Source organism: Temnothorax nylanderi, unplaced genomic scaffold, assembly GCF_030848795.1.
Source record: "Temnothorax nylanderi isolate EJ_2023f unplaced genomic scaffold, tnyl_v1.0 TNYL_tig0029_pilon, whole genome shotgun sequence".
Taxonomy (NCBI): Eukaryota; Metazoa; Arthropoda; class Insecta; order Hymenoptera; family Formicidae; genus Temnothorax; species Temnothorax nylanderi.
Window position 1 is genome coordinate 889927 of NW_027249091.1, and position 26297 is coordinate 916223.

At 37.2% G+C, this 26297-nt stretch overlaps 2 protein-coding genes across 2 annotated transcripts in view; both read right to left on the reverse strand.

The window, feature by feature from the left end:
* Positions 1-473: 473 nt before the first annotated feature.
* Positions 474-2091, reverse strand: LOC139770356 (uncharacterized). The gene has a single exon (XM_071702255.1). The coding sequence runs from the start codon at positions 2089-2091 to the stop codon at positions 547-549; it is 1545 nt and encodes a 514-aa protein (XP_071558356.1). The 3' UTR covers positions 474-546.
* Positions 2092-7553: 5462 nt separating this feature from the next.
* The window catches only part of LOC139770395 (uncharacterized), a 76468-nt gene continuing 57724 nt past the window's right edge, over positions 7554-26297 (reverse strand). Inside the window, exons 5-9 of the mRNA XM_071702302.1 lie at positions 15295-15452; positions 14856-14990; positions 13850-14040; positions 11068-11289; positions 7554-10098 (exon numbers count right to left, since the gene is read on the reverse strand). Of these exons, the coding sequence (XP_071558403.1) occupies positions 10003-10098; positions 11068-11289; positions 13850-14040; positions 14856-14990; positions 15295-15452 (802 nt within the window). The 3' untranslated portion in view covers positions 7554-10002. The remainder of the gene's footprint in view (positions 10099-11067; positions 11290-13849; positions 14041-14855; positions 14991-15294; positions 15453-26297) is intronic.

A 26297-nucleotide genomic window follows, 5' to 3' on the forward strand; every position in this document is an offset into this window, starting at 1 on the left:
ATAGAATTTAATCAATTAACGATCGAGATTTAATGATTTCTTATTTTATATGTTTAATAATGCTATATTTGCGTATATTGAAATTTAACAATTTATAGTCACAATCCGTCTCAGGATATCTCACGATAACGCTTGACAATCGACATCAAACACTTATTAAAATTAAATATCTATCTGTAAAAATAAACCCTGCAGCATTTCAAGTATTACTAAGAGATAATCCTTTTTCTTTAAAAAGCCATCTCAAAATATTTAATAAACTTATCGCAGTAGTAAAATTAAATTTTATCGACTCTTTTTAAACTTTGTAAATACAACTATTGTTTTTCTTTTTAATTATCATATATTTCTAAATTATATATTTTAGTATCCAAATCATGTATTTATTTCCATGTATTCATTGTTTGAATGTCATCTAAATATTACATTCCCAAAATTGCATTTGCAAACTTATGATTTCGATAACATTGCTTCTATTGTTGTCCGTCGAGAAGTAAATCTAGAATTAATTTTTTTTTAATGCAAATGGGTGTAATCCTCAGCGCGTTAATTGTCGCTTTGGAGCTCGCTGGATCCTGTCGCGTCCGGCGCTTTCTGCAGCTGCGCACTTTGGAATCTCTCGTAGCCGATGCTCGACTCGCCGAAGATCTTACGACCGGGGATCCTCTCGTCGTCCTTGATGCTGACCTCCGTGCCGATTTGCACCGGCCAGGGCAGCTTGCCCGACTCGTCCCTAATCGCTATGAGATTGCTCACTTTCCGCTCGTTATTCGCGCCTCCGAATCTGTCGTTCCTCAAGTCCTCCTTGGTTGACACTCTGACGCGTCGCGAATCGTCTTCGGGATATTCATACGGACGTTCGTAATAGCTCGCTCTCTTCATGTAGGGATCGTAACCGCTATACGATTGTCTGTACCGATACTTACCGGGATCGACGTTGCCGGGCACGCGTTTGTAGGCGCCGTCCCGCGTGACCGGTGCTCTGGTCGCGCCCGCGTCGTATCGCGGATAGTTCCTCAGGTCCACCGGTTTCCTCACGATTTCCGGCAGGGTAGCGTAGTAGATGATCCGTCGGGGTTTCGGCGCGGAGGGTCGGCTCCTGTAGAAATCGAGATCGTCCTCTCGGTAACGATCGTAACGATCGTAGGACTGTTCGCTCGGCGACCGCATGTAGTAATCCCTCTCCGTCCTGTAGCGATCGGGATATTGGTAGCTGTATCCACGGCGATACGACGGATACTCGTAATCTCTCTCGCGTATCGCGTTCCTGTACCAGGACATCTGATCGTAGTCGTCGTAGTTCTTGGTGACCGGCATATCCCTGGACTCGCGATAGTCCGGGTACCGTCGATGATGCTGGCCCGTCACGAAGTCCGCCCGGGGTGCCTGATGCCTACGGTATATGCTGGATAGAGCCGCGGCCTCCTCCTCCTCCTGTTGCTGCTGGATCACCTGATCTAAGGGGATACGATGACGGAACTCCACCGAGATCGGCTGCGCCGCGGTCGACCATGTCTCGGGAGAGTTCACACGAGCCTCGCGCACGTTCTTCGTCGTCGAGATCTTCTCCATACTCGTCTCGTTCTCCGCTTGCCTACGAATACGCTGTACGATACCTCTCGTGGCTTGCTCGTTGTTGTCATCGTTCTCCTTGTCCGCATGTAGAATTCTCATCATGAGTGTCTTCTGGAAAATCCTTTGTATAGGTACGGCGTCGCCTTTGACGACATCGTCCTCAACCTCGCCATTGTCGTACGGTGAGTCCTCTAGAAGTTTTCGGAAGTGCTCGAGGTTCTTATTCTCGCGAAGAATTTCCTCGGCTGCTTCCCGAAGGATGTTCGGCTCCACGAAACCCGGCGTAGTGAGTTCCGGATGCTTCTGAACGTTTCGAGCTTCGTCGAACGGAGCCAGACGACCTATTCCGCTTACGGTGCGAACCTCGAAGGCCGAGGAGTCCGATCGTGATCGAAACGGATGATCCGTGTAGACTGATTTCACATGTGGCGTAACTTGCCAAGCTTCGCCGATGCCAGCTGCATTGACTCCGGCCAGCAGGAAGATCAATGGAAACATCGCCGACAGGTACGGCATTGTAGTCTAAACATCAAAGATCATTAATACGTGTATCTTATTCGTGAAAATATTGCGGTATAGATTAAAATAAAAAAGCATTCCTTTTTTTTATAACATTTTGTTATATAAAGTTGGGATATAATGATAAAGTAACATTTATGATATAAAAATTGATAATCAATTAGTTATATATATATATTTTTATTAATTATGTTATATAAAATGTACAATTTATATAAAAGCAAAGTATTTAAAAATAAAAGATTTCTCGTGTTGAATTTTGATTGTATTAAATTACATGTTAAAATATTCTTAATTATAATAATTATTTTATGAAATACAAAACGAACAATGTTTTTGAATAAAAATATCGTAATTTCCATTATAATATCAATGTATTTCAGGACAATAAAAACTTTATTATAATTTTTACTAGAATATATTGTTTACTCGTTATTGGTACTCCGAGATAACGAATCTTTTACCGTGAGGTATTATAAAATCCTCAATTTTTTCATATACATTCTTGGCCCGAATATTATAGATACTTTTTTAATTATTATACTGTGTCACGAAATGGCGTAGATTTATTTATTTGCAATACAAAGTGCCGAAACTAAATCAGCACAAACTGAAAATAAAATAAGTTAATATAATAATAAGTTGATATAGAGTGCTAATTAGTAGGACGTTCGACCGATTTAATACAGATTTAGATCAGATTGGACTTTCATACGTTCCTTTTCTATAAAATGAAGCCGCGACATTCGCGCGTATCGGTCTGATTGTTAGCATCCACTTCGAACCGTGAATGTCACCGGCAACTTTCCACCGATCCAACGCTTTGGATCTAATAAAAAAAAAAAGGTCCGGCGATACACATTCAATGACCGTTCCGTCCGGTCGCCGCACGGTCAAAGATCGCATCGAATCGTCCTCCAATGTAGACACGGCCGATTCTCCATGACAAATATAATTTCCCAGGCCGTTTCCGCGGCATTATACCGAGTTCCGGCCGACTCGCATAGATCCGCCCAGACGATTGTTCGCCCGAGCACGCTTACCATGGCTCGAAATCGCGTCAGATTTCCGTCGACGAAAGTTCAATGCTTCACGCTATCGTGTTCGAAATTACGGCAACAAAAGAATTTGTACGCGTGGCGTTCCAGATGTAATTATTCCCCTTCAATGTTTTTTTACCTTTACTATATTTTGTTTTGTAATTTTTTCTCATTTTTTGCCTTTTCTAAATAAGTTCTTCGTGTTTAAGTAATGTCTGATAGACAATTCGAACTTGATTCGCGCGAATAATCTCTGAGATATCGACGCACGGGGTCTCAGACCTGTAGAAGAAGTAACGTGACTTCGCGATCGGGAATGAAGAACGCGCGGTACTGTTTCACGGAACAGGATTTTATTGGCGTTGACAGTTTCCGGTTACGTGTCGAGTCATTCCGTCACTGTTATAGGCACGCTTAACGTTGCGAGCATTGGCAACAAACGACCGGCAAACGCGAGTCGTCGACTCGAGCAGGAGGTCGGTATCTTCAGCGATATAGCGGAACAAATCTCCAACGCAGAATGACGGATCTTGCGCCGTTACCGCCGCGCGGCGCGGCGTCGCACAGTTATGCCCGCGGTTTACAGTTAGACACAGACGAGACTGCCTCGCAATTAAGGATCTTCTTTTAATTGGTCACGCGACGAGCCAGGACACCGAATCGCGACGAAATTGGACGTTGATGTCCACCGCGGCGGAAATTGGAACGTGGAGAACGCGAAGCGCATAGCGGGAAACTCACTTTTTTAACGGTTTGGCTGATATGTTCAAGAAAGGAGAAACGGAGAAAGAAAGAGAAAGAGAGAGGGAGACACAGGAAGTCAGATTTCAAATACTTATGAAATAAATTTGGAAACTTTGTGGCTCCATTCCAGTAAATAATATACATGTTGACGTATATACGTGTACATATATATTTTAGTTTTTAATATTTTTAATCTTATTATACTCTTTTTATCCAGTACCATTTTGGCAAACGGAGTAAAGTCCAATGCAAATATAAAATAAAGATATGATATTAAAATATTTTAATTATATATAAATATGATATTAATATATTAATATGATTAAAAAGTTGTATAATTACAAATAAATTTGTGAATAATTTTAAATTGACTTTAGAAATTTTTAAACTTGCTTGTAATAAAATGCTTATTATAATGCCAATAATATTGCATTAGTTTTTAAATATTAAATAAAATAATTGGTTTTTTATATATGAAATGCAAATACCCAAGTATTAACTATTCAATTGCAAAAATATTTGAGAAGAAAAATATGTTATTGTTGGATTTAAATTTATAATAATGTTTCTCTATTTTTTTGCGAATTTATTCCCAATTATTCAATTAACATTAGCGTAAAAAGTAGATTTTAGTATATTAAATTAGGACAGACGATACATGTAGTAATTATGAATTACTCTAAATTATAATTATATCTCTGTTACTCACACAAAGTATAAACAAGATATAATTACCGATTCGTGCTAAAATTCAAAACCTTTATATTAAGTGCAAATTTAATTCTTTAATTATTTTGCCAATATATAAATGCACGATAATAATTTTCTCTACATTGCAACGTGATTAAATATCTCGTTGCATTTTAATTTACTCAATTCTCGTATATATCATTTTAATTGGCTTATGCAGCTCCCCCTTTTGTTCAATATGCTACTGGACAATAATTTGGAATTCATTATGTTCATAAAAATGTATTGCATTAAAGTTGTATCGTACTGTGTTAACACGATGCTATAATAGCATTTGAAAAATGTATAAGTCTCTGTAATTGACGCATCGTGCATCGTACAGTTGCAATTTTCACAATTTTTCGTATAATAAGATCTTTTAATCTGACGAGAATGAATCGCTAAGTCACAGAGATCGCCGTGCAGTTTTTTTTTTCAAATGTAAGTAAAAAGAAAAAAATTTTACGCCAACAAATTGAACGATGATAAAGTATCAACGCGGCGTTTATTGATATTTAGATAGCGCGAAGGGCAGAATACATTAATTCGAAAGCACGTACGCGAAAGGCCGAGAGGGAAATGTTAGTGTAAATTTCGATAAATAATGTACCTGTTATCCACCTGTGGGTCTCGCGGATGTCGTTGACTGTTCGGAGTGACTGTGATTACTACCGCACAGTAGTCCACAGGCGGTCGGTTTACCCGGGCTCCCATATCTGCATACCGTTCAGTTTGTCGCAGGTGAAACATGCCCACCCCTCTACCACGGAGTCAACTACCGTTCACAATTGCTCGTCGTTTTTAACCGTAAGGCCTGTACCGAATGATAAACAGTCGCGCCGGTCAACGAAGCAGCGCAATAACCGAAAATGAAATAGAACGCGGACCGTTATTGCCAAAATACCTGAATTCTGAATTTATCGCCGAATGTTATAGACACGCAGATATGCATGTAGATACATGTAGATGATGCTAAATTGAGCTGGCAAGCATGGTAAATTTTGTTAATTTGGCGGTGTTTTTTCTGAAACATTTTCGATGAACATGTACCTGTGTGTATAAATTAATTTCTAAATTATTAATATTCAAATATAGTAGTAAAATAATCTTATTTTTTATTTATTTATTCTTTATTAATTCTAGTAAAATTTTAATTATAATTTAATTATAGCTTAGTTAAAAATCACCTCATTGCAAAACTTTGTGAAACCGTTGCAATAAAGTTAAGCCTTTATTGAATTTGATCGGCTATAAGATAGTATGTCTTTATTGAGATTCTTTATACAGATAAATTGTATAAAACTGTGAATAAAGCTCTATAAACATAAAAATCTTTTTATTGCGCTTTATAGTGTTTTATAAGTAAGTCTTTTTATTATTATCTCCATTGCGTTTCTCTACGAAGTGCTGTCATCTAGCGAAGCAGAGAAAGGAGAGAAAAGAATCGATATAAAGAATAAGTTTAGAAGACTGTAAGACAGTATTTCTTTTTTATACAAACAGACATATAAAACTACGAATACAATTGTATAAAGATCTTTTATATTGTACGTTATAGTTACAGCATCCTCATTCTTGCGTTCCTTTATACACATTTCTCCGCGAAGTGTTGTCATCTAGCGGAGAGCGGAGCAGAGAAGGGAGAAAGGAGAAGTCGATAAAGAACAAGTCGGCAAAGTATCAGCGGGACGAAATCAACAAAAAAAAAACGATGCTAATTAAAATTGCAAGCACCGCGATTCCAAGAATTCCTAATAGAATTTTGTCTGAGAGAGTGGAAAATTCTAAACTCTTTGAAGTGAGAGGAACAGCGGGAGAATATAATTAGCTGAGAGGTGACGAGCGAGTCAAAACTCCAAGAATTGCGACTCGAAAAGTTTCATTTATTAGAAATTTTCCTTGGTGCTGTTTGCAGCGCGAGTAAGCGCTGCGCTCTCCCAAAAGGGGGCGGAATAACTTACCTGTTTCTCCATAACGCAGTCTCAATCTTAATGATACAAGTTACAAACGCTGCAATACGGACGAATCATGTTTCTAAAGAGACATGGACAAAAGTAAGTCGGCCGTTGGTTTTTGGCCGCGTTTCTTGCGTGATAAGCGCTTCTCCATCTCTCGACGTCTTTCCCGTTTAACGGTTTACGCGATTTCGCAATACGTAACGGTCAACGTACGCGACATCCGATATCTACTAGGAGGATATGTTGAATGTTTTGTGAATCCTCCATTATCGCCTAGATACGCGCGAGGATAAACTCCGCCATATTGATGGGCGTAAAAGCGCTTATTAAAGTGCTTCGCATTAGGAGGAGAATAGATATGGGAGTGACGTGAACCCCGTCAAAAAAATATCTTCCATAGATTATTTCGTAATATAATTTTCTTATTTTTATTATATATTTGAAAAAACTAAAATGGTGCTGATCGATGAAACTGTTAAGTCGGAGAAATTTTTAACACTTGCAGAATTCGAGTTCGATCATTAATTGAAGAAATAGCAAACTTGTTACACGTAACGTCAAGGGGTCAGCAAGACGGTGAAATCTTTGTAACGAGCCTCTTAGTACAGTTGAATAACCGCGGAAAGCGCCGTAATGCCTGGCGATGCTACGTTGTACCTCGTAGTAATTAGGCGCCGCTTGAAGGGATGAACGTGCCAAGAACCGCGAAATTCCTTGCCCTTTGGCATGTCGTTAAAAACTAGTTCTAATGAGAGACTGTTTGCTAATTACTTATTATAAGCTAAATAACCATTTCTACTCGTCATACGTTTTTATCAATTAATATCTAATTATTGAAATGCCGCGTTGCTAAAATACTAAATTAAAAAATAAACGTTCGCGTACTAAATAAAGATTATCACGGACAAAATTTGTAAGACATCAATTTGTTAAATCACGTAAATATTATGTAAAGGGAGTGGAGGAAGGACAAGATTGAAAAGACGACTTAAAAGACGTAATATATTTTATTTAGACATTAATGATCCATAAAACATTGTTTATATATGGGGCTATAAACAAATAACTCTCGTCGCTACCATCTAGTCGTGTAATAAATATCTTGTTTTACAGAGAAAAAAACGCAGGAAGAGAAGCGCGTCAGGCCTCGATAAAAGCTCGACCGATTTTTTTTTCCGGCTGTCGATATCTTTATTTTCTCGTGATTGCGTTTCATTTACGAATTGTGCAGGCTGTATCAAAAAATGATATTGTGATAGGTAACCCTCGAACGACACGATTAATTGGTTTCGGTTTCTTATTCGAGAGACTTAGGATTCATACAATTTTGAAGATTATATACGTTTCGTGCTATTGAAAACCGTACACTTCAGAGCCATATAAAATTGGGCATTTGGTTCCAAAGAATTATTTAACAAACAAAAAAAAACTTTTGAAAAATAAATAAAATTGTCACAATTTTTTACCGTGCTATTCCAGACTTCGTACAATTCAAGTACTGTGTTATTCGAGGATCACCTGTACCTAGATTATTGGATTTTTGATATGCATAAATTACGGGAATTGTCAGTGGAAAGTCACAACAGTAAAACATTAAAGACAATAAATTGATTGAAAATGAAATATGTTACTCTCCTGAAAAGAAGAGATAATTTACTTCACATTCGTATGCACATGTAACTGTTTTTTGATTCATACTCACGTTTATAAATCAAGAATTACATAAATATTAAATACAATTCAAAGTGAAAAGTTACATACAATAAAGTGCCAAAAAATTCGTAAATATATAGACTTCTAAATATATAATGGTAAATTTATATATGTGATTTTATGGCTACTTAAACTGCTACATTAAAATAATTATTTAAATTGTTTAAAATTATTTGTATATATATAGAATTGTATATATAGATAGATTTATGTATCTATAAGTAAAGTCAATAAACATATAATATAGAATTGTAATAACATAGAATTTGTATAACAGCCGCCAACAGAGCCTCCTCTCTTCTCTCGCTTTCTCTATGCTACGTTTCCTTCTTAAAATAGATAACAATTATTTAAATCGTGTGTAGTATGATTGATTAAGAATCTCCAAATGAAAGTAAATCGGAACGGAGCAGGTAACAGCAGAGAAATGGACCTGCCGTTTTAATAATGATCGAAGTTTAAATTCGTATTATAATTCAGTTATTATTTCGCCATCGACATCACATTGTTTATCGGGAGATATGTTCTTTGAGTTCTTTCATAAATAATTAAATCTTGACAATCTATATTTTTAATCTACACGCATGTGCGATCGCTATAGAAAGGAAGGTATAAGACGTTTCTTTATTTTCTTAACAAACAACTTTGCCAATATTCAAGGATTATTTATATCCGATATTAATAATGTTATAATATTTGTTGAAGAAATTAATTCTCGCTGGAAATAACTAATAAATAAATAATTTTTAGGATTTCTAGAGATATTAAATCCATTAATGATTCGTTTTGACTAATATGTTGTCCACAAATATTCTTATCTTCAATATTTTTGCCACCAAGATGACAAAAGCACTTGATTTTATATAGTTGAATAATAATAAACTTATATTGTGTATACAATTTTCTAAATATAAAATTATCTGTGATTTACAATTGCGTTATGTGGATTTGAAATCTCGTGGTTGATAAATTTCAGACATTTAGAAGCGTTATTAAATAGTAACAAACAAAAACGATAATCAATAATAATACAAAATTTATGAATCTGAAAATTTAAAACTTTAATAACTTAATGCCTTCAGGATGAAATATAATGTTTTAAAGCTCTTATGTAGATAGAAGCTGTGAATATTCAAATATTAAATTTTTAATATAAAACGTTTTTTATAATATAAAAAAACTAAAAATTTTAAAATTTATAAGTCACAAAATTCAGAATAATATAAGAAATTCAAATATCAGATCTGAAAATATTCTGGTATTTAAAAAGAATTCAATGCAATTTTAATAAATAAAATCTACAGTTTAATGAGTGGAAAATGTACGTAAAAATTGAGAAATTCGCAATTTAATTAATATTTTTCCAAAAAATAATATCCAATGCAAATAATTAAACTCAATCCGATTTCCTATAATATTTTGCTTCCATTTGGATTAGCTTTCAATTAAAGTTTGAAGTGGAATTGCAAGTGCGTAAAAAGTTCAGAATGATACTGATATTTTTTTCTTCTTTTGGGAAGATGACCGATATCCGATCAGCCGGCATAGACCACGGGATCTAACGATCCTGAATATAATTTGTTAGGCAATTAAGCTATATACAAACGGGTGCGTTATCCTTAAAGGAGATCGATATGTCTCGTTGGTTGGCCGGGGAAGACCGTTCCGATGAATATTCTCTTTTTATTTTTCCTTTTAATATTTTTTTTCTCTTTTTCTCTCATTTATTCCTTCGCCGATAATGAACCGTTGGTCAAGGCCATCACCGTTCCAGAAGTTGTCCTCGAGTTCGTGTCAGAATTCAGCTCCAAGGACGAGTCCTGTAACAACAGAATTATGCAAAAATAATTTCAATAATGGCCTAGAGAATATTGATTTTGAAAACTGTGATTGAGTTTAAATATTGCAAAAATTCAAGATTTCGACGACTGTAATTTATCCGTGGTCGTTAGCGGCAATCAGAACGGTACGATTTATCGCGCATGGAAAAAAAAAAGATACCGCGACGCCGGCATCACTGTCGCTGGCATTGTCGTAGTCGTCGTTGGCGCCGACAACGTCGATTTATGACGCTCCTGTTAATATGCACCCAAGAAGAACGATTCTCTATCGTGGATGACTGCTTTTAACTGCTGCGTGGCGAGAGCGACGTCAGTCATTAGTGCCACTATGCTGGTTCTCTTACGATCTTTACGCTCTTTACGGTCCTTACGACACGTAGTGTAAGTCGGTATTTCTGTCACCATGTCGCTCCCGTGCATCGTGACAGAGAATCGTACGCGTCTATCTTTTATCTCCTATTCCTTACTTCACAGATTTCTTACTTTTATTCATATTATACTCTCTAAATTTCTTGGAGTGGGAATACTGCCACTCCGGTGAGATTTCACTCTTTTGGAGTAAGATTTCACTCTTTTGGAGTAAGATTTCACTCTTTTGGAGTGAGTAAAATCTCACCGGAGTGGCAGTATTCCCACTCCAAGAAATTTAGAGAGTAATAGAATAAAAAGAAAACCGAAAAGAGAGAAATAATACTAGGCAGTACGATGCGACTTCGAAAATATATTAATTAGAAAATGTTCTTTCTAATTAATATACTTTTAAAATGTTTGCTTCCATAAGATATTTTTTATTTATATAAAAACTCTTTCGGCAGTGGAACATTCAAAAGCTATTTTTTTCATCGCTTTAGCCATTATCAATAATTTTTTCATATTTATATATATATATCATTCATGTACTTAATGCTTGTTTTTCAGATGCAAAATAGAAGAGAACTGAAGACTTACAATGCTGAGAGTATGCATGATGCACGCCTGCGTGGTGTTCTCGACGTGGATCAATTCGTCGCAATCTTCGTGATCCAACCCGTTAACGTCAGATCGAATCTTGATCGGCGACAGAGCCGCTTCGTTGTCCGTTGACTTGCCACTGTCGGGGGACGGTATTAACTCGTGTCCATCAAGTTCCTCCTCTTCCACGCGCTCTTCGCAATCCGTAGCCTTGATTTCCTGTCATAGATTCCATAGATCAATACCGTTACGCGAGATTATCGCGGACAGGGGAATTGATTAACGAAGGTATTCACGTTGGAATCATTTATCCTTGCAAGAAGCTGTCTATGGTCACGAGTCATGACAGAAAATTGCAGCAACGTTATCGTATTGTATTGCGCGTGCTCATTTATTAATAAGCGACATGTTGCGACTAACATTAGCGACTAACATTAGCGACTGTGTTTTCTGAAAACTTTCACATCCCGTTTCTTTCTCAATTCTAAAATTTAGCACTTTATACATATTTTAAATAGCAGCATTTATTTAAAAGACTTGATGCAATTGACAGAAGTATACATTTGGATCAGACATTGATTAATCATCAAAGGCCACTAAAATTTCGTACTTTCTCTATATATTCTTTTCCAAACGGGCCAACTTTTTACCTCGACATAACACATTTTTCAATAACAATGTGCTACCGTTAATACGTGAAAAGAAAAGAAAAACATCGTTAAATGAAAAATCCTTTATCCTATTATTCCGTACAAAAAATGTATTTAGAGTAGATATTCCTAGGAACGAATATAGTTTCCGCGATATTTAACATCAAAAGTACAATTTTCGGTTTTGCTATCTGTCGATGGGAAAACTGTTAAGGGGAGAGATGGTGAGCGAGTGGCGGGAAAATGCCATCACCCGAGGGGGCGCGGAAAAATATTACTTCGTCATATGTTTCTCTGTCGATACGTCAACCCCAGAGTTAGCCTCGATGGAATCGACGTGTTTCGCGTCGGTCACTGGGGTTGCTTTTGCCGAGTGCAAGCGCGCGCTCTCCCCTCGCCCCCCCTCCTCTTCCACCTTTACTCCGGTTCTATACAACTTCGTGAAAATCGTGCACGTCAAGCGTTGTCGAGAAGGCTGTCTGCATCGTCGTCCACGGATATATCTCGTGTCTCAGACGACGCGTATCGTCGCGATGCCTCTTTGTTGCCGCCTCGGATCTCTTCGCGACAACGCTCCGATAAATGTGACGGAAGACTACGTCTCGTTTTGCCAGAAACGAAAAGAGAGAAGAGAGAGAGAGAGAGAGGAGAGAGAGAGAGAGAGAGAGAGAGAGAGAGAGAGAGAGAGAGAGAGAGAGAGAGAGAGAGAGAGAGAGAGAGAGAGAGAGAGAGAGAGAGAGAGAGAGAGAGAGAGAGAGAGAGAGAGAGAGAGAGAGAGAGAGAGAGAGAGAGAGAGAGAGAGAGAGAAGGAGACGGCACGTTGAAATGAGCTGCGCGGCGAAACTGGTCTTTTTATATACGATTGAGTTTCGATACTGGTGACCTACTTATTGCATACAGATCGGTGTTATTTGAGCAAATCAAATCATAATTAAGGAAATAGAGAATAATTCCGGGACACATTTTAGAAGCTGGACATCCTTTACTATCTAAAGTAAGGAATCCCGAAAGTGCTGAAGTCTATTTATTATGTTTGAGAGTTCACGAGAAATAGATAAGCTTAAAAATATATAGATATAAAATATCTCGTATGAAAAAAAAATAAACTTTGAAGCATGGCTCACCCATGAGGGTTGCATTATCGATAACATAAGATCTCTAATATTACAGCGCAAGTAATTTAATCGTTGGCTGGTAATAAAACGCAAATTAATTAATGAAAGTGAGAGAATATTACTTATTTAAATGATCTGGTCGCCGCCAGGCTGGATAATTAGGTATATCTACGGAACGAGTCAAATATTTCTGTTAATCTCATATTTTAATTACTCGAAAAATACGTGCGCGACGATAAAACAATTCCGGATATTCGTTAATTAGTTGCTGACAAATATATTAAATATGAGAAAAAAAGAAACTTGTAAGTCAATGTGTGTGTGTGTGTGTGTATATGTGTATCAACCGACTGAAATATATCACGGTATTACATTATTAAATGTGTAATTGTTAAAAAACTCCACTACACGGAGAGAATTTTCTCTTAAAATTTACCCTGAAATCATGGTAGTTGTGGGACAACATGTACCACCAAGAATTTTATGCGAGCTATTCTGATTAATATCCACCATAATAAAAAATATTAATATCTATTACATTAAAATATAAAATATGTTTGATTAATTTTACTAAAATATATCTAGGAAATTTTAATAATTTTTCAAAATTTACCAATCTGCTTGGTAAGTTTAATCACGTTGTTTGTAAAATGTCTTTTGTATATTTTAAAAATTCCTTGGTTGCCAAGTTGTCCCAAGTTTGTAGTGAATTTAAGGGTAAAATATAACAAAAAATTCTCTACGTGTATAATTACCAGGCAGTAATCTAATTACAAACAAAAAATAGAATAGACATTCAGCGATCAAAGTGTGAAATGTCTTTTATTTTGAATCACTTTGCCTCGAGGGTGGACTGCGAGCTCCCCTCTTAGCCGTTCGTTCCACCCTTCGCCCTTCTCGAGGCGGAAACTATTAATTCTTCAGTTCAGACTGCGCAATTTTGTAAAATATTGCTGCATGACGCCGGCGTAAATAATAAATCTCAGACAGGACGTAAGAGGAGTGAGAATTAACCTGGAAATCCTGCGGGGAAGGCGACGACTCTTTCGGCTGGTCAAGGCTGGGGCTCCGTGACGGGCTCGGCGCTCTTGTGCCCAGCTCGTAAATGTTGATCATGTGAGCTGCCTGGGCATGGACCATCAATTCCCAAGCACTCGGAAAGGATAACTTGCAGAGGACGCAGAGCAACGCCGCCGTCGAGTCTCCTGTTTGCGCGAGATTTTAATAAATAAACTAAAGAGACACACAGTTGTGATGTCACACAGTGAGCCACAGTGAGAACAAAGTAAGACAAAATTTAGAAACTGATTTCTCGAAACAATAACATGTGCGACAGATAAATATTAGATTACTTAATGGATTTTTACACAAATTTTGAAGCAAGAACATAATACATCTGTTAGTATACATCTAAATTGTTTGCACGCATAGCAAAAATTATCTCTATATAAATTGAATTTGGGTCAAAACTCAAATCAATTTTTCATTAATTTTGTCTCATTTTGTCCTCTTTTGATTCAATAACATAATTCGAGCCGCCGTAAGGAAAATGGAATTTGTACAATATAACAAATTGATTTTTTTTAAATAGAAATGCAATATCTAAAATTATTTGATTTACAACAACGCAATACGACACAACACGCTCATTTAATACGTTAATTTTAACGGAACATGATGTACAGGATTTTATGCGGTGCTGATCTTGTTTGTGTAATTTAATTCGCCGTGCAAAAAGACATAAATTTGTCATCAGTTAATACCACGTCAACCAATTAATACCAAATATAATGAATGTAAGTAATCTGTTTCAATTTAAATAGGATATAAGATTTTAATTGAACGGCACAACGACATTGCAAAAAAAAAATGATCGAGCCATTAATTATGATCGACGAGAATAACCGCCGATTAAAATGATGGGCGATGGGCAATTATTAATTCTGGATCTTCCCGGTGGGATTTGGAGCGCGTTTACGTACCGGAAGGAGGCGCCTCGAAGTTTATTTCGAGTACATACTTGGGGCGGCTCCGTTGAAGGTGTGACATTTACATGTGAACCGCAGCTTGCAGTAGTTCCGCTTGTGCTCCAACAGCTCCCCGAGTTCCGTGAACATCTCCCTGCAGTTGCCGCAGATCAGTATATCTGGATTGCCTACGACATACCTTCAATTAAACCCAGCCTTCATTGCACGACGAGGCTTTGGGACCGTGTTACGAGGAGGTAACTTATAAACTTGGAGAATAAGCATAATAACAGTAACATAAACTAATCACAATTAAACTATGTATGCATGATTTTTTTTTACGGAAAAAAAGATATATTGGGACAACTAAATTCACACCAATTCGCCTTACCAGATCCAAATATTTGATCTTAAAGTAAAGAAGAAGAAGAGGAGGCAAAGTATACATCGCGGATAATGAAAACGTTGTACCGTCTCGAACGCGACACTTACTGTACACTTTAAGTTGATTCAAGTCGGGTATCGTGCCGGTGTTTGCCATCGATTGTTGTTTCTGTAGCTTCGGATGCTGCGCTCGTGTCGGTGGCATCAAGCGCGGCCGCTTCAACGGCGGTGCTAAGCGCGGCGGAAACGCGGTCGACGCGTAGTAACTGCAAGCAGGAGGATGTTTTGCAAAATACATTAGTGTATACATTACGTCAGATTTGCGTGCACCCACATACACACACATTCTCTCTCTCCCCCCCTCCTCCTTTTTTCTTTCTCTCTCTCAATCTTTCAATCTCGCTTTACGGCGCTAGATGCCTTTTACCCCATTGTTACTCGCTCTTTATACCTTGAAATCTAATATTATATGTCTATTACTATTCTTCTCTTTGATGTTTCACAATTAAATAACAGTCCATGATACTCTACATTGACAACTTCGCAAATGAACAACTGTATAAGCCGCTCTGCAAACGAGAGCATTTCCTTGAATACATTTGGGTACACGGTGGAATAAATGTGCGGCATTAAATGCATTTTACAGAATCGCGAGATCCCGGCAACGAGAACTTCTTTAAAAGACTTCCCTTTGTCGCAGTATGTAACACGCCGCAACGGTGTTGCGTGTCATTTTTATTTCGTTATTTTATTTTTTTGTAGAAAAAAACTGTAATTCCTCTCATAACACTTCGCTCTTCTCTCCCCTTCTCCCTACCTCTTAAACATTTTATTTGAATAAGAACAGTGTGAACAAATTGTAGTCTCTTGTAAACAACCAAATAAAAACCAATGTTGAACTATTGTCTCCTTGAAATAATTATATTATTAATAAATTATGATATATATATAATTATACAAAAGTTTTCCACAATGTTTTAACTAATTGCCATTATCAAGCGAAGAATTTTGCCGGAATTGGAGGCGTCAGCTTTAAGGGAAGCTAAAGCGATTGTTGCTTTAAAACTTCGAAGGTGGGAGCACGCGGTAAAATAAATTAGATTTGAATAATTCAGGATGTATCCGGTAATGCGGTTCCCGCGAATTAAGATCGAATTACCTCGAGATTTTTCCTTCAACGGTGTGACTTCGGCGAGCCAATACAAAATGCATATCGTACAATAACGAGAGAAGAATCGATATCTCGCGCATAATAAAAATGCAAAAACGTCACGTTAATTACACCGTGTAATTGAAATCGTTTTCGGAAAAGTTTCGCGAATCGTTCCCACGCGAACGATCTTTCGAACAGCGCGATGATAATTATTCTATTACAATAATAGCGAGCCGTGTACGCTCATAGTCCATTAGCCGCAATCGGTGAACGGTAACGAGGGGCATACGATATTCTTACTGCGACATGCAAAATGTGAATATCGAGGGTCATATCGTGGCGGATGAATTTCGCTCGAGCGGAGTTTCGCTTTACGGGAACACAATGCGGAATATACGCGTGCGATTTTACGATGTCAGAACTGCCGCTTGCCATAAATACCGGAGATGCAAGCTTGCAAATTGCCTCCGTTTGCGCTCCTTTTTACTACGAGGCGCACGCGTACTTTTGATTGGATTCACAATGCCCGAAATATATCGTTTTGAAAAATTCTCTTCCAAAAAAAAAAAAAAGGAAAGCCGCCACGTCGTCTTCCTTCGAAATTGGACAAACCAGTTTTATGCAGAAATTTAGGGCGATTTAATTTAATTCGTTATCCCCGAGTATGCGATGATTAAATAAGTCTACTGCATCAGTTTGTTCTCAGGTTATATTTTCCTTGTTGTCTTCTCTTTGCTTTATACTTTATTTTCTGCTCGTTTTAAATCATCATCAATCACGCGCCTTGATGTAGGTATATTTAACCGCTAAATATAAAATTGTCGATATGAGACTCATCGCTCACTCGATCTCGCGCATACGTGTCGCACGATTACACAATGTGCTTGTGAGAGATATTTCTTCCTTTAAATACTTGTATTAAAACACGATCCATAAAGTACGATCTGTCCGTTTTATATTAAAAAAATATCGAAACTGCTCGACGTAAGCGAAAAGTTAAATATAGAAGCATGAAGCTCACAGATCGTAAATAAATAAATGGAAAAGAAAAGCGTAGACATTTCTTTGAAAGATATTTTTATTGTTGAATTTCTTATTCGTTTATGTATTACAGGCGACGCGGCAGTGTCTCGACATTAAGTACATAATGAATAGGAATCGGAAGTTTTGCTTTCGCTGCGCGGTATTTGCTGAAATCAGATATACACGCCGCTATGTACGCATAAAGCAATTCAATCGTATCACAACAATGCGCAGAAAAGTAATCGATATATTTAGTTCTCTATTGTTATTGTTGTATCAGTTTCGTAGCCGATCTCAACGCCTCCCACGCAAACAACGGTAAAGTCTGAATCCTGACAATAAAAATATCATGTTACTGACATATGCCAATGCTCACGTCGTTGTTATCGGGCACTGCCGATTCCCATTCACTGGAAAATTTTAACGTTTGATTTTCCGGTGAATATCAAACGAAATGAAAATCTGAAAAAATTAAAAATGTCATTGGAAATCTGACAGCGCACTTTTGTGACATACTACAATATTTTATTATTTCGACTTTATGCCGTATTATTTTATACATTTTATTCTGAGCTTTACATTTTTATAACTTTATGATTCATATTTCAGGTTTTAACGAATTAGATTTTGTAATATACTTTACAAGATTTTTTCCATTCTTTCTTGATGGATACAACATCAAGAATCCGTGAGGAACTTACAACAAATCATTCTAATAGTCTCGCGGAGAAAAACGAAGGTATTGCTTAAGGATTAAACCGGTAAAGGGAGTATAGGAGTGTGCGCGAATTCGTGCCTCCTTGGCATTGTTAAAAGTTCTTTTAAAACGAGTTTTGCTCTCTTCTTCGCAGTCGCGAATAATAGCAGAGGATCGCGACAGGCGAAAAGGGATGATCGGGGAGGGATGGGGAAAAAACTTACGAGGCATCATCTTCGACGCTGTTCGAGGTTCTTCGCCAGGGTGTTTCGACAGTTTTAACACTTCCCGAAGTACCATCCAATTATCAGCCAAGTCAGCTGTTCTCTTACCAGTGGGTTACTCGACAATCTTTATAAGATACCTAAGCTTCTCACTTTTATAAATTACTTTCAAATATTACGGGCATATTTAAATACACATTCGACGATCAGAAATTAGACATTTTAAAGAAGGATTTTACTGAAGCTTCTTTCACTTGACATACAACAATAACTTGAGCTTATAATTTCAATTAGCATCTCTTTTCGCGCGGAGAATTTCAGAAGCCTTAAATAATTTTCTCGCGGTCTTCCAAATCGGATAAATGTCGAGTCGATTGACAATAAATCTGGGTCATTCTCGCGTACGTAATATAAGTTCAGTTGCATCAACGTTACGATATCAGACATCTGTCTATTTTGAGTAAGTAAGGCTTCTAATTGCCGTAATAGACGCAAGTAGGTTAGTATCGAACACGAATTGTTCTTATTCTCGCGTGAGTAATTTCCACCATCTCGAATTTCTTAACACGACGGAATAATGTAACCGTATAATTTAATTTATCACAGCTCGAATCGTAAAGCAGATCCCGTGAATTTCAAACTCGCAAAAACCTCGGAAACGGTATACGCGGAACATCCAATCTCGCTGTATATAATATTCCATGTTATTTTAGATTCCATACTGTTTAATCGAGCGGCGCTCAATCTCGGTCCGGGGGACGACGCGACGTGCCCGCCGAAAAACGACGCCGACGCGCCCGGCCGTCCACGTCGTCGCGTCTCCACTTTATACGGCGGCGGCTCTCGGATATGCATGTATTCAGATTAGACAACGCGGAGGGAGAATTTGTCGGATAAATTCAGCCGGGGGTAGTTGGCCGGGGGCCGGACTCGCGCGCGCGCGCTCCCTCTAACACACTGGATTTCATTAAAATTCATTCGGCGCGGCAAGCTGTCACACGCGCCACGGATGTACAGACGGACGAGCGAGCTAATAGGCTTACCGTGTTACTACAAAAGGCGCCGAGCTCCTTCTCCCACTCGAGCGGATTGTGTGCGCCGTGGCCATATAAATTAAATATAAATAATGTACACCATGTAAATCGAATTAGATGACGCGTGTCCGCTCGCGGTCACAAACGCCCTACGCGTGTACATCCGCCGGAAACGTAAACGATCCTTAAAACCGAGTATTACCGTCGCGCGGAGTCTAAGGAAATTAGCATAACTTGAGCGAGTCGAAGGAGCAAAGCGTTAGGATTGCTGATAAATCGAGGATCCGAAAGATCGTTGTTGCAATAAAGCAGCAGCATCGCCGCTGCACATTGTTTCTTATTCCTCATCTTCCCCCCCCCCCCGATCTAACGTCGATAAATCATGCATTTTTTTATCGGAATGCGTCAAGACATCGTCACAATGTACGCTCGGCGCGGACAAAACCAGCCGGTCATATTTTACTATCGCAAGTATCACGATTTCCGCTCATCCCCTCGAAGCTATAAATAATATTTCTGTCGGTGGCCAGGTCGGCGTTTTCCCGCAATTATTGCGTCTCTCATAACCGACGTCATAATTCTATACCATAACGAGGCCATTCGTAACTCTCCAATCCCACCCTCCCCCCCCCTCCTGGCTCCTCCCTCCCCGCCCGCTATCCGCTCTTCCACTTCATTCTGACATTTTTTTTACGCGCGTGCGACCTTTTTACGGGTGACGGGCAACTAATGGCAGCGTTGCAACAAATACGTGGCGAAGCGATAAATAAATGTAATAGCGGCGGAATGATAACGACAATAATGACAAACGCATTGTAAAATCGTCAAGGATCGTCTCGTTTGTTATATTTGTAAAAGGTTGCATTTTGCAAGTGACATTTCGCGATTATATTTGAACGATGTTCCGGTCCAGCTTGCGACGGATCAAAATACCCGCGAAGAATTTGAAGAATTAATGATCTTATTAAGACAGTAGGATACACGTGAAATAGCGTCTCTCATGACGATCCATTTTAATTTCCGCGTTTGCCGTTAAATTTCATTTAAAAGAACGAACACATTTTCCAATCTAAATTTAAACTCAGCCGAGAAAATCCGAGCAAAACGAAGAATTCCGGCAGGACGGACAACGGTGACGTTCGAAGACGAGCCTAAAGAAGGTCGGGCCAATAAATCGGCGGATTTTCATCACGGGGGCTAACCCTCGGACGAACGGCGGCCAACGAGCGCTGTGATTGACACCTCTGACAATTATTTGTTTTCCACAAATCACGCGGTGGCGGCGCGACGCCGTTCTTCCACCTTTTCTTCCTCGCCGTCGTCCGCGCTTCTCTTTTTCTCTTTTCAAATTTCCCCGTGATTCGCATCTTACGGATTCCCCACTCGTCACGTCTCCGTTTCCGTTTTTGTAAGCTACGTCTTCTCTATTAGTGGAAATATCTATGTTTGAATTAATAATTGCATTGCAAATGCAAACTTAGTCAATTGACAACTTGCGAACTGTGCTAATTAAATTTGTACATTCTGAACATTATCGTGTAATATTTTATAGCAACTTCATGTCACTTGTGAGCTCTCTAATTCGAGATAAAAAATGTTTTATTTATTAGTAAACGTTAGAAGCGAACTAAATATAAAACGTTCTAAAAGTAAATGTAGCGACAAATCGATTAACATCAAATTTTCATGTCTTTTCCTGCATCTTGAAAATTTTATATTCCAGAACGCGAATTAAAGTTATCTCATTATTATAAAATAACGTTATTACGTTTCAATATAATTATATTCTCTCAACTTTGATTCTTCCTTATTTCTTCCTTGCATTGTCCTCCAATCGATTCACTTATGATTACCACTTGGCTCTTGACAGTAACGGGACGAAATTTATGCGTCAAATAACTGAATACTTTCTAATATCTCATGCAAACATCATATCTAAATGTTCTCGATTTTTTAAAATAATATTTAAATATTTAAACTGTAAAAGACTTAAAAGACTTAAAGCAAATAAATTAAGTTATCTACTCTCATGATGGTGAAATTTGCGATAAATGATATATGTGAATAATAAAGATGTAAAAGTTATTAACTCTCTAATGGCAAGGCGGTTTTTCAGAACATATTTAATCAATGTACAAAATGGGTGAAAGAAGTAAATAATAAAATAATAACATAAAACTTTTTCCTCTGTTTTTTTATATGAAAAAGAATATACAATAAAAGTTTATTAACTGATTTTAAATAATTGCAGTAAAACAAAAAACTGTAAAATAGACGATGCCGTGCGGTCGCATCCGACTCCAACCATTAGAGGGTTATAATACAAAGTAGTAGAGATGAAGGGATGATTTAAGCGAAATGTGTATACGCGCGCGTGTAATTCCGATACATATCTGTACGCATAGAAGCAATGTTGTCACGATCGATTTTGCATTACATCCTCTTCTTCCGCCCACCGCATTTCATCGTGCGAATATTAATGCCGCAATTAATTTCGCTTAAATCGCGATGGAATATTTCGGATTTTTCATGAAAGCCAAATTATGCGCACTGACCAACAATGGCGCACCAGCACTGACCCCTCTCCTCCTTCCCCTATCCCACCCCTATCCCACCCCTTCCCTCTTTCCTCTCTTTTTGCCCGGGTGCCATTAATTCGGTACGATGTTTCGATTAAATTGCAGTCTAAGCGCGAAGAAGTGAAAAGCGTTTTGTGCGTTTGACGCGCCGCCAATTACGCGAGACGTCAAAATAATGAAGGTGGATCGCGTTTTCCACGATTGCCAGCTGCCAATTATAGCTTTTCGCGGTCGTGTTTGTCACCCTTTTCCGCGCCGATATTAATAAATCATCATTGAAATTGTTGTTGCATTGTCGCGCGATGACCGAGGGCGAGAGCGGATTTTGACGTTGAAATTTTCACTAAATTACCGATTGTGTGCGCGTGATGCGTACGACGCAATCACATAATAGAATTATCAAATGTCAAATCTGCAAGAAAATTAATTTAATTAATTATATTAATCAATGTGTAAGGTGGATTTTAAAATTTTTCAAAATCTCAATATTGGTAAACCTTTTTGTCCCAAAGACAAATTAATGTATCTCCATAGAATCCAATTCGTGCCCAATGCAAAAGATGCAAAAGATTAAGCATTATTGCAATTGCCCTTTACTTTAGTATACGGAAAACGTTTTAACCGATAAAAGATTATTTAACAAAACAAATATAAAGAGATTATTTTCAAACATATATTTTTTATTCGATTATTATTTGTTTTCATATATCTACATTTGAAATGTATATTATAAAATGTACAAAATATTCAATAGTCTCTTTCTCAATTAACGTGCAGAAGTAAATAACATAAAAATAACTGAATGTTTTTCATATAACACCGTAAAGCTTTCTAAACTTTTTAATCGGTTATGGGATGTTTCCAAACATAACGAACGCTATATTTGTGCGATTGATTGCATGAAAGCGGACAAAAGGATGAGGGAAAAGTTTAGGAAGCGTGAGGCGGCCGTTTACTTTCACGAGGAAAACTTTCAGCGTTTAAATTCAGCTGCGGTTTCTAGAAACGATTAAAGACATCGATCGTAAATTATCTTGGTGGTCATTAACACTCGAAGTGCCATTTCATGGGTGATAAAGCGTTGAATTTAGAATAATTAAGAGTTCGTAATAACGACGAAAACGTCGCAATAATACGCAGGATAGCTCGGTATAAAAAAATTAAGTTCTTTCAAGAAATGTTTCAAATTAGGATACACTTTTCCAAGACATACGTCAGTCAGAAAACACTTATACGGGCGTAGAAAATTCACAATCGTCTTCCTTTTAATTCTGACATGTCTTTTCAAGTATAGTATGTTATAAAAAATACATAGTTTTAAATATCTATCTTTAAAAATGTTTACGTTGAGGCTGTTTTGCGTACTAATTGCAAAAATTTGTTATTACTACTTAATAACATATATTAAAAATTACACGGTGACCTCGCGGCGTGAATAAAGATCAAAGCGCATATGAAATTCATTGCGTATCTATAGCTGCAGATATATATTTGCATAAATCGGCATGGTTTGCGAAAACAAGTTAAATATAGAAGCACATCGCTAGTTTTCAGCTTTTGCAGAGTCGAATGTCGAATACATTTTACATTTTTCAAAGGGACGATGCCGTGTAACTTCACCGTTGTAACTTGATTGGTCGCAGCGTCGATTTCAAAGTTGATAATTGACTCGCTCGCGTAAAAGCACGGGTGACCAAGCTGGTATTTATTTGGATTCAGCGTTTTTAAATGTTTTCGATGCCGACAAATGAATCGGATAACAATGTTAAACAAGTGTATTAGAAGGAATAAATACAAAATTCGTAAAAAAAATAACACGAAAATAAAATCTAGTGTTTTTTTTTCATTAAATATATTTACTTATGAAGAGTATAAGTATATTTAAGTATCTTTAAAGTGGTATTTTTCTTCATATTAAAGATTATCTTCAACCTTTCGTATCACTTAAAATGCTTGAAGTTTAATCGTGAAATTTGTTGCGCTAATGCTTATTGTAAAATCGCCCATAAAAACCATGATTATAACGAGTCTGTAATTATTTTATAATGACGATACTCTCATTTCTCTATGGCGTAGAATTAATTTCACGTGGCACTAACGCTTAATTTGACGCGGATAGGACGTGCATTAAGCGATGCACAATCCATGGCACTTAATGCACATTGATGGGGATCGAGCGTTTAGGCCTACGCGACGCCGACGCCGACATTCCGACATCGAGGGTCAAGGGACGTATCGATGGTACACGATTAGACCCTCGAAGTCGCGAAGGTGTCTTGAGAGACGTTCGTCCCTAATTAATCCCCCTCATTTGATATACAACATCGGGCATCCCGATCAGGCATCAAAAGCTAAATTAAATGTGACATAACATGGTTTATCGCGATAAATGAATAAAAAGGAAAAAAATGACTGACACAACAAATAAATAGTTTGCAGTAAATAAGGGATCCTTCATAAATAAGTGCTTCCATGATAAGTTTAGAAGAAAAGCAAAAGTTAGATATTATTACGAGCGTCGCATTTGTCAGAATATTGAATAATACATCAAGTTTCCCGTTGCCTTGTTTACGCATTTTGTGCACTACTGTTCGCTATTCTACTGTTCGCATCCATGTAATAAGGCACAATACGTCGTTGTATCTACTCTTAAAAAGGGCACATAAAATCGAATCGAATTGCAGACCTGTCCCTTTTCCACGATGCATTTTGGCGCTCTCTTTGTACTCTACGATACTTCGTATCGTAAGAAACTATCAACGGGAAAATCGCAAATTTTAACATCTCGAATGATGAGAATAACGTAAGGATATACTTTTACTAGTTATTCATTTTTAAGGAACGAAGAAGTGACAACGCTTGTTTCAACTTATTTTAAATTTTCTCTACATATTTTATTTCTCTATCTTTAACCATTTTTTGAATTCTTGACTTTTTATTTTTCCTATTCTTAAACTTTTTCCTATATACCCAATCTTCTCTATTTTTCATTTTCTTGTTTATCTTGGTTCTCAGTTTGCTTCCTTTATCTTTTAACTTCTGTTTTTTCATTCTTTTTGCCGCAATAATTTTTGTCGCACAATAAAATATCAAATGTGCAAGTAAATCGATCTCATCAATGACGTTTCGATAATAGTAAGTTCTATTTTGAGCTTTGAACATGTTGTGTATGTGTGTGAGTGTGCGCGCGCGTGTCTCTTTGTATTCCATTCACAATAGACGCTTTAAATTGTAACGATTTATAGTCTAACTGTATAAGCTAAGAAATAAAATCAATTGGAAAGTGAAAAATCAATAAATTGAATTGTAAAAATTATAATACCAAAATCAAAGGAAAAATATAATATGTATTATAATTATAAATAAATATTGTTTAATTTACTGTAGAAAACTTTGAGTAATTAAAAATATAATATATATAATATATAATACATATATGTATTATGAATGTAATAAAAATTCGTGAGAGTAATATAATCTTTTTTATATATGCATATTATAAAAGATACCTTTTAAAACTTGAATTATGAAAACAATGGCATAACTCGCGCATTGTTGTGTTGTGCATAAATAAATTCGATGTCAATCTTGAAACTATAACATTGTTATCATAAAGAATGATTCAACAAACTCTACATATAATCTCAAAAAGCTATGAATAATTTCTATTTATAATAATTTAATGCATATTCCACGCTAAGAACTTGTGTCACGAGAAAAAATAATGTTTTTAATTAATACTTTTACAGAAATAACATACACTCGTTATTTCGCAATAAAAGAATTTCTTTCTTCAAAGGAATATCGCCAAGCTTCTTAATGATTTGACTTTAAAGACAAACTTTTGTAATTTACAGTGCAATTAAAAACCGCTCAATATTTATGAATATTACGAAGTATGCATATTATTTATATAGGTGTCCTTTGATATCCATATAATAGCCATATTCAACAGTTTTCATTTAAGTTACAAAAGTTTAATGTGTGAAGCTAAGCGATCCATTTTATTCATTCTAAATTCTAATACATTTGTACACGTACACTTCATATTAAAGTTACACGCAATATGTGTAATGTGGTACATCGCACAAACGAGATTGCTGGAAATTTAGCGACAGAACAATTGTATATGCACTTCTCGCTTATCATCAGTTTAACAAGACCGTTGTAAGACATAAATAACCCCCCGTCTGCATCTTATCGCCGAAATCGATCACGGGTTGTACGTGCAATTATTGCTCGGCGCAAAACCGCGTAGGTATAACGGCGTTCTTGTTCTTCGCGCAATCCGCATCTACCGGGTGGCAACTAATTCCCGGCGAACCCGGCTAAGCCTTTCTCGCTGGTTCCCGCGTAATTAGAAGGGACAAACTCGGAGGTACGCGAGTCTTCCGCTAATTT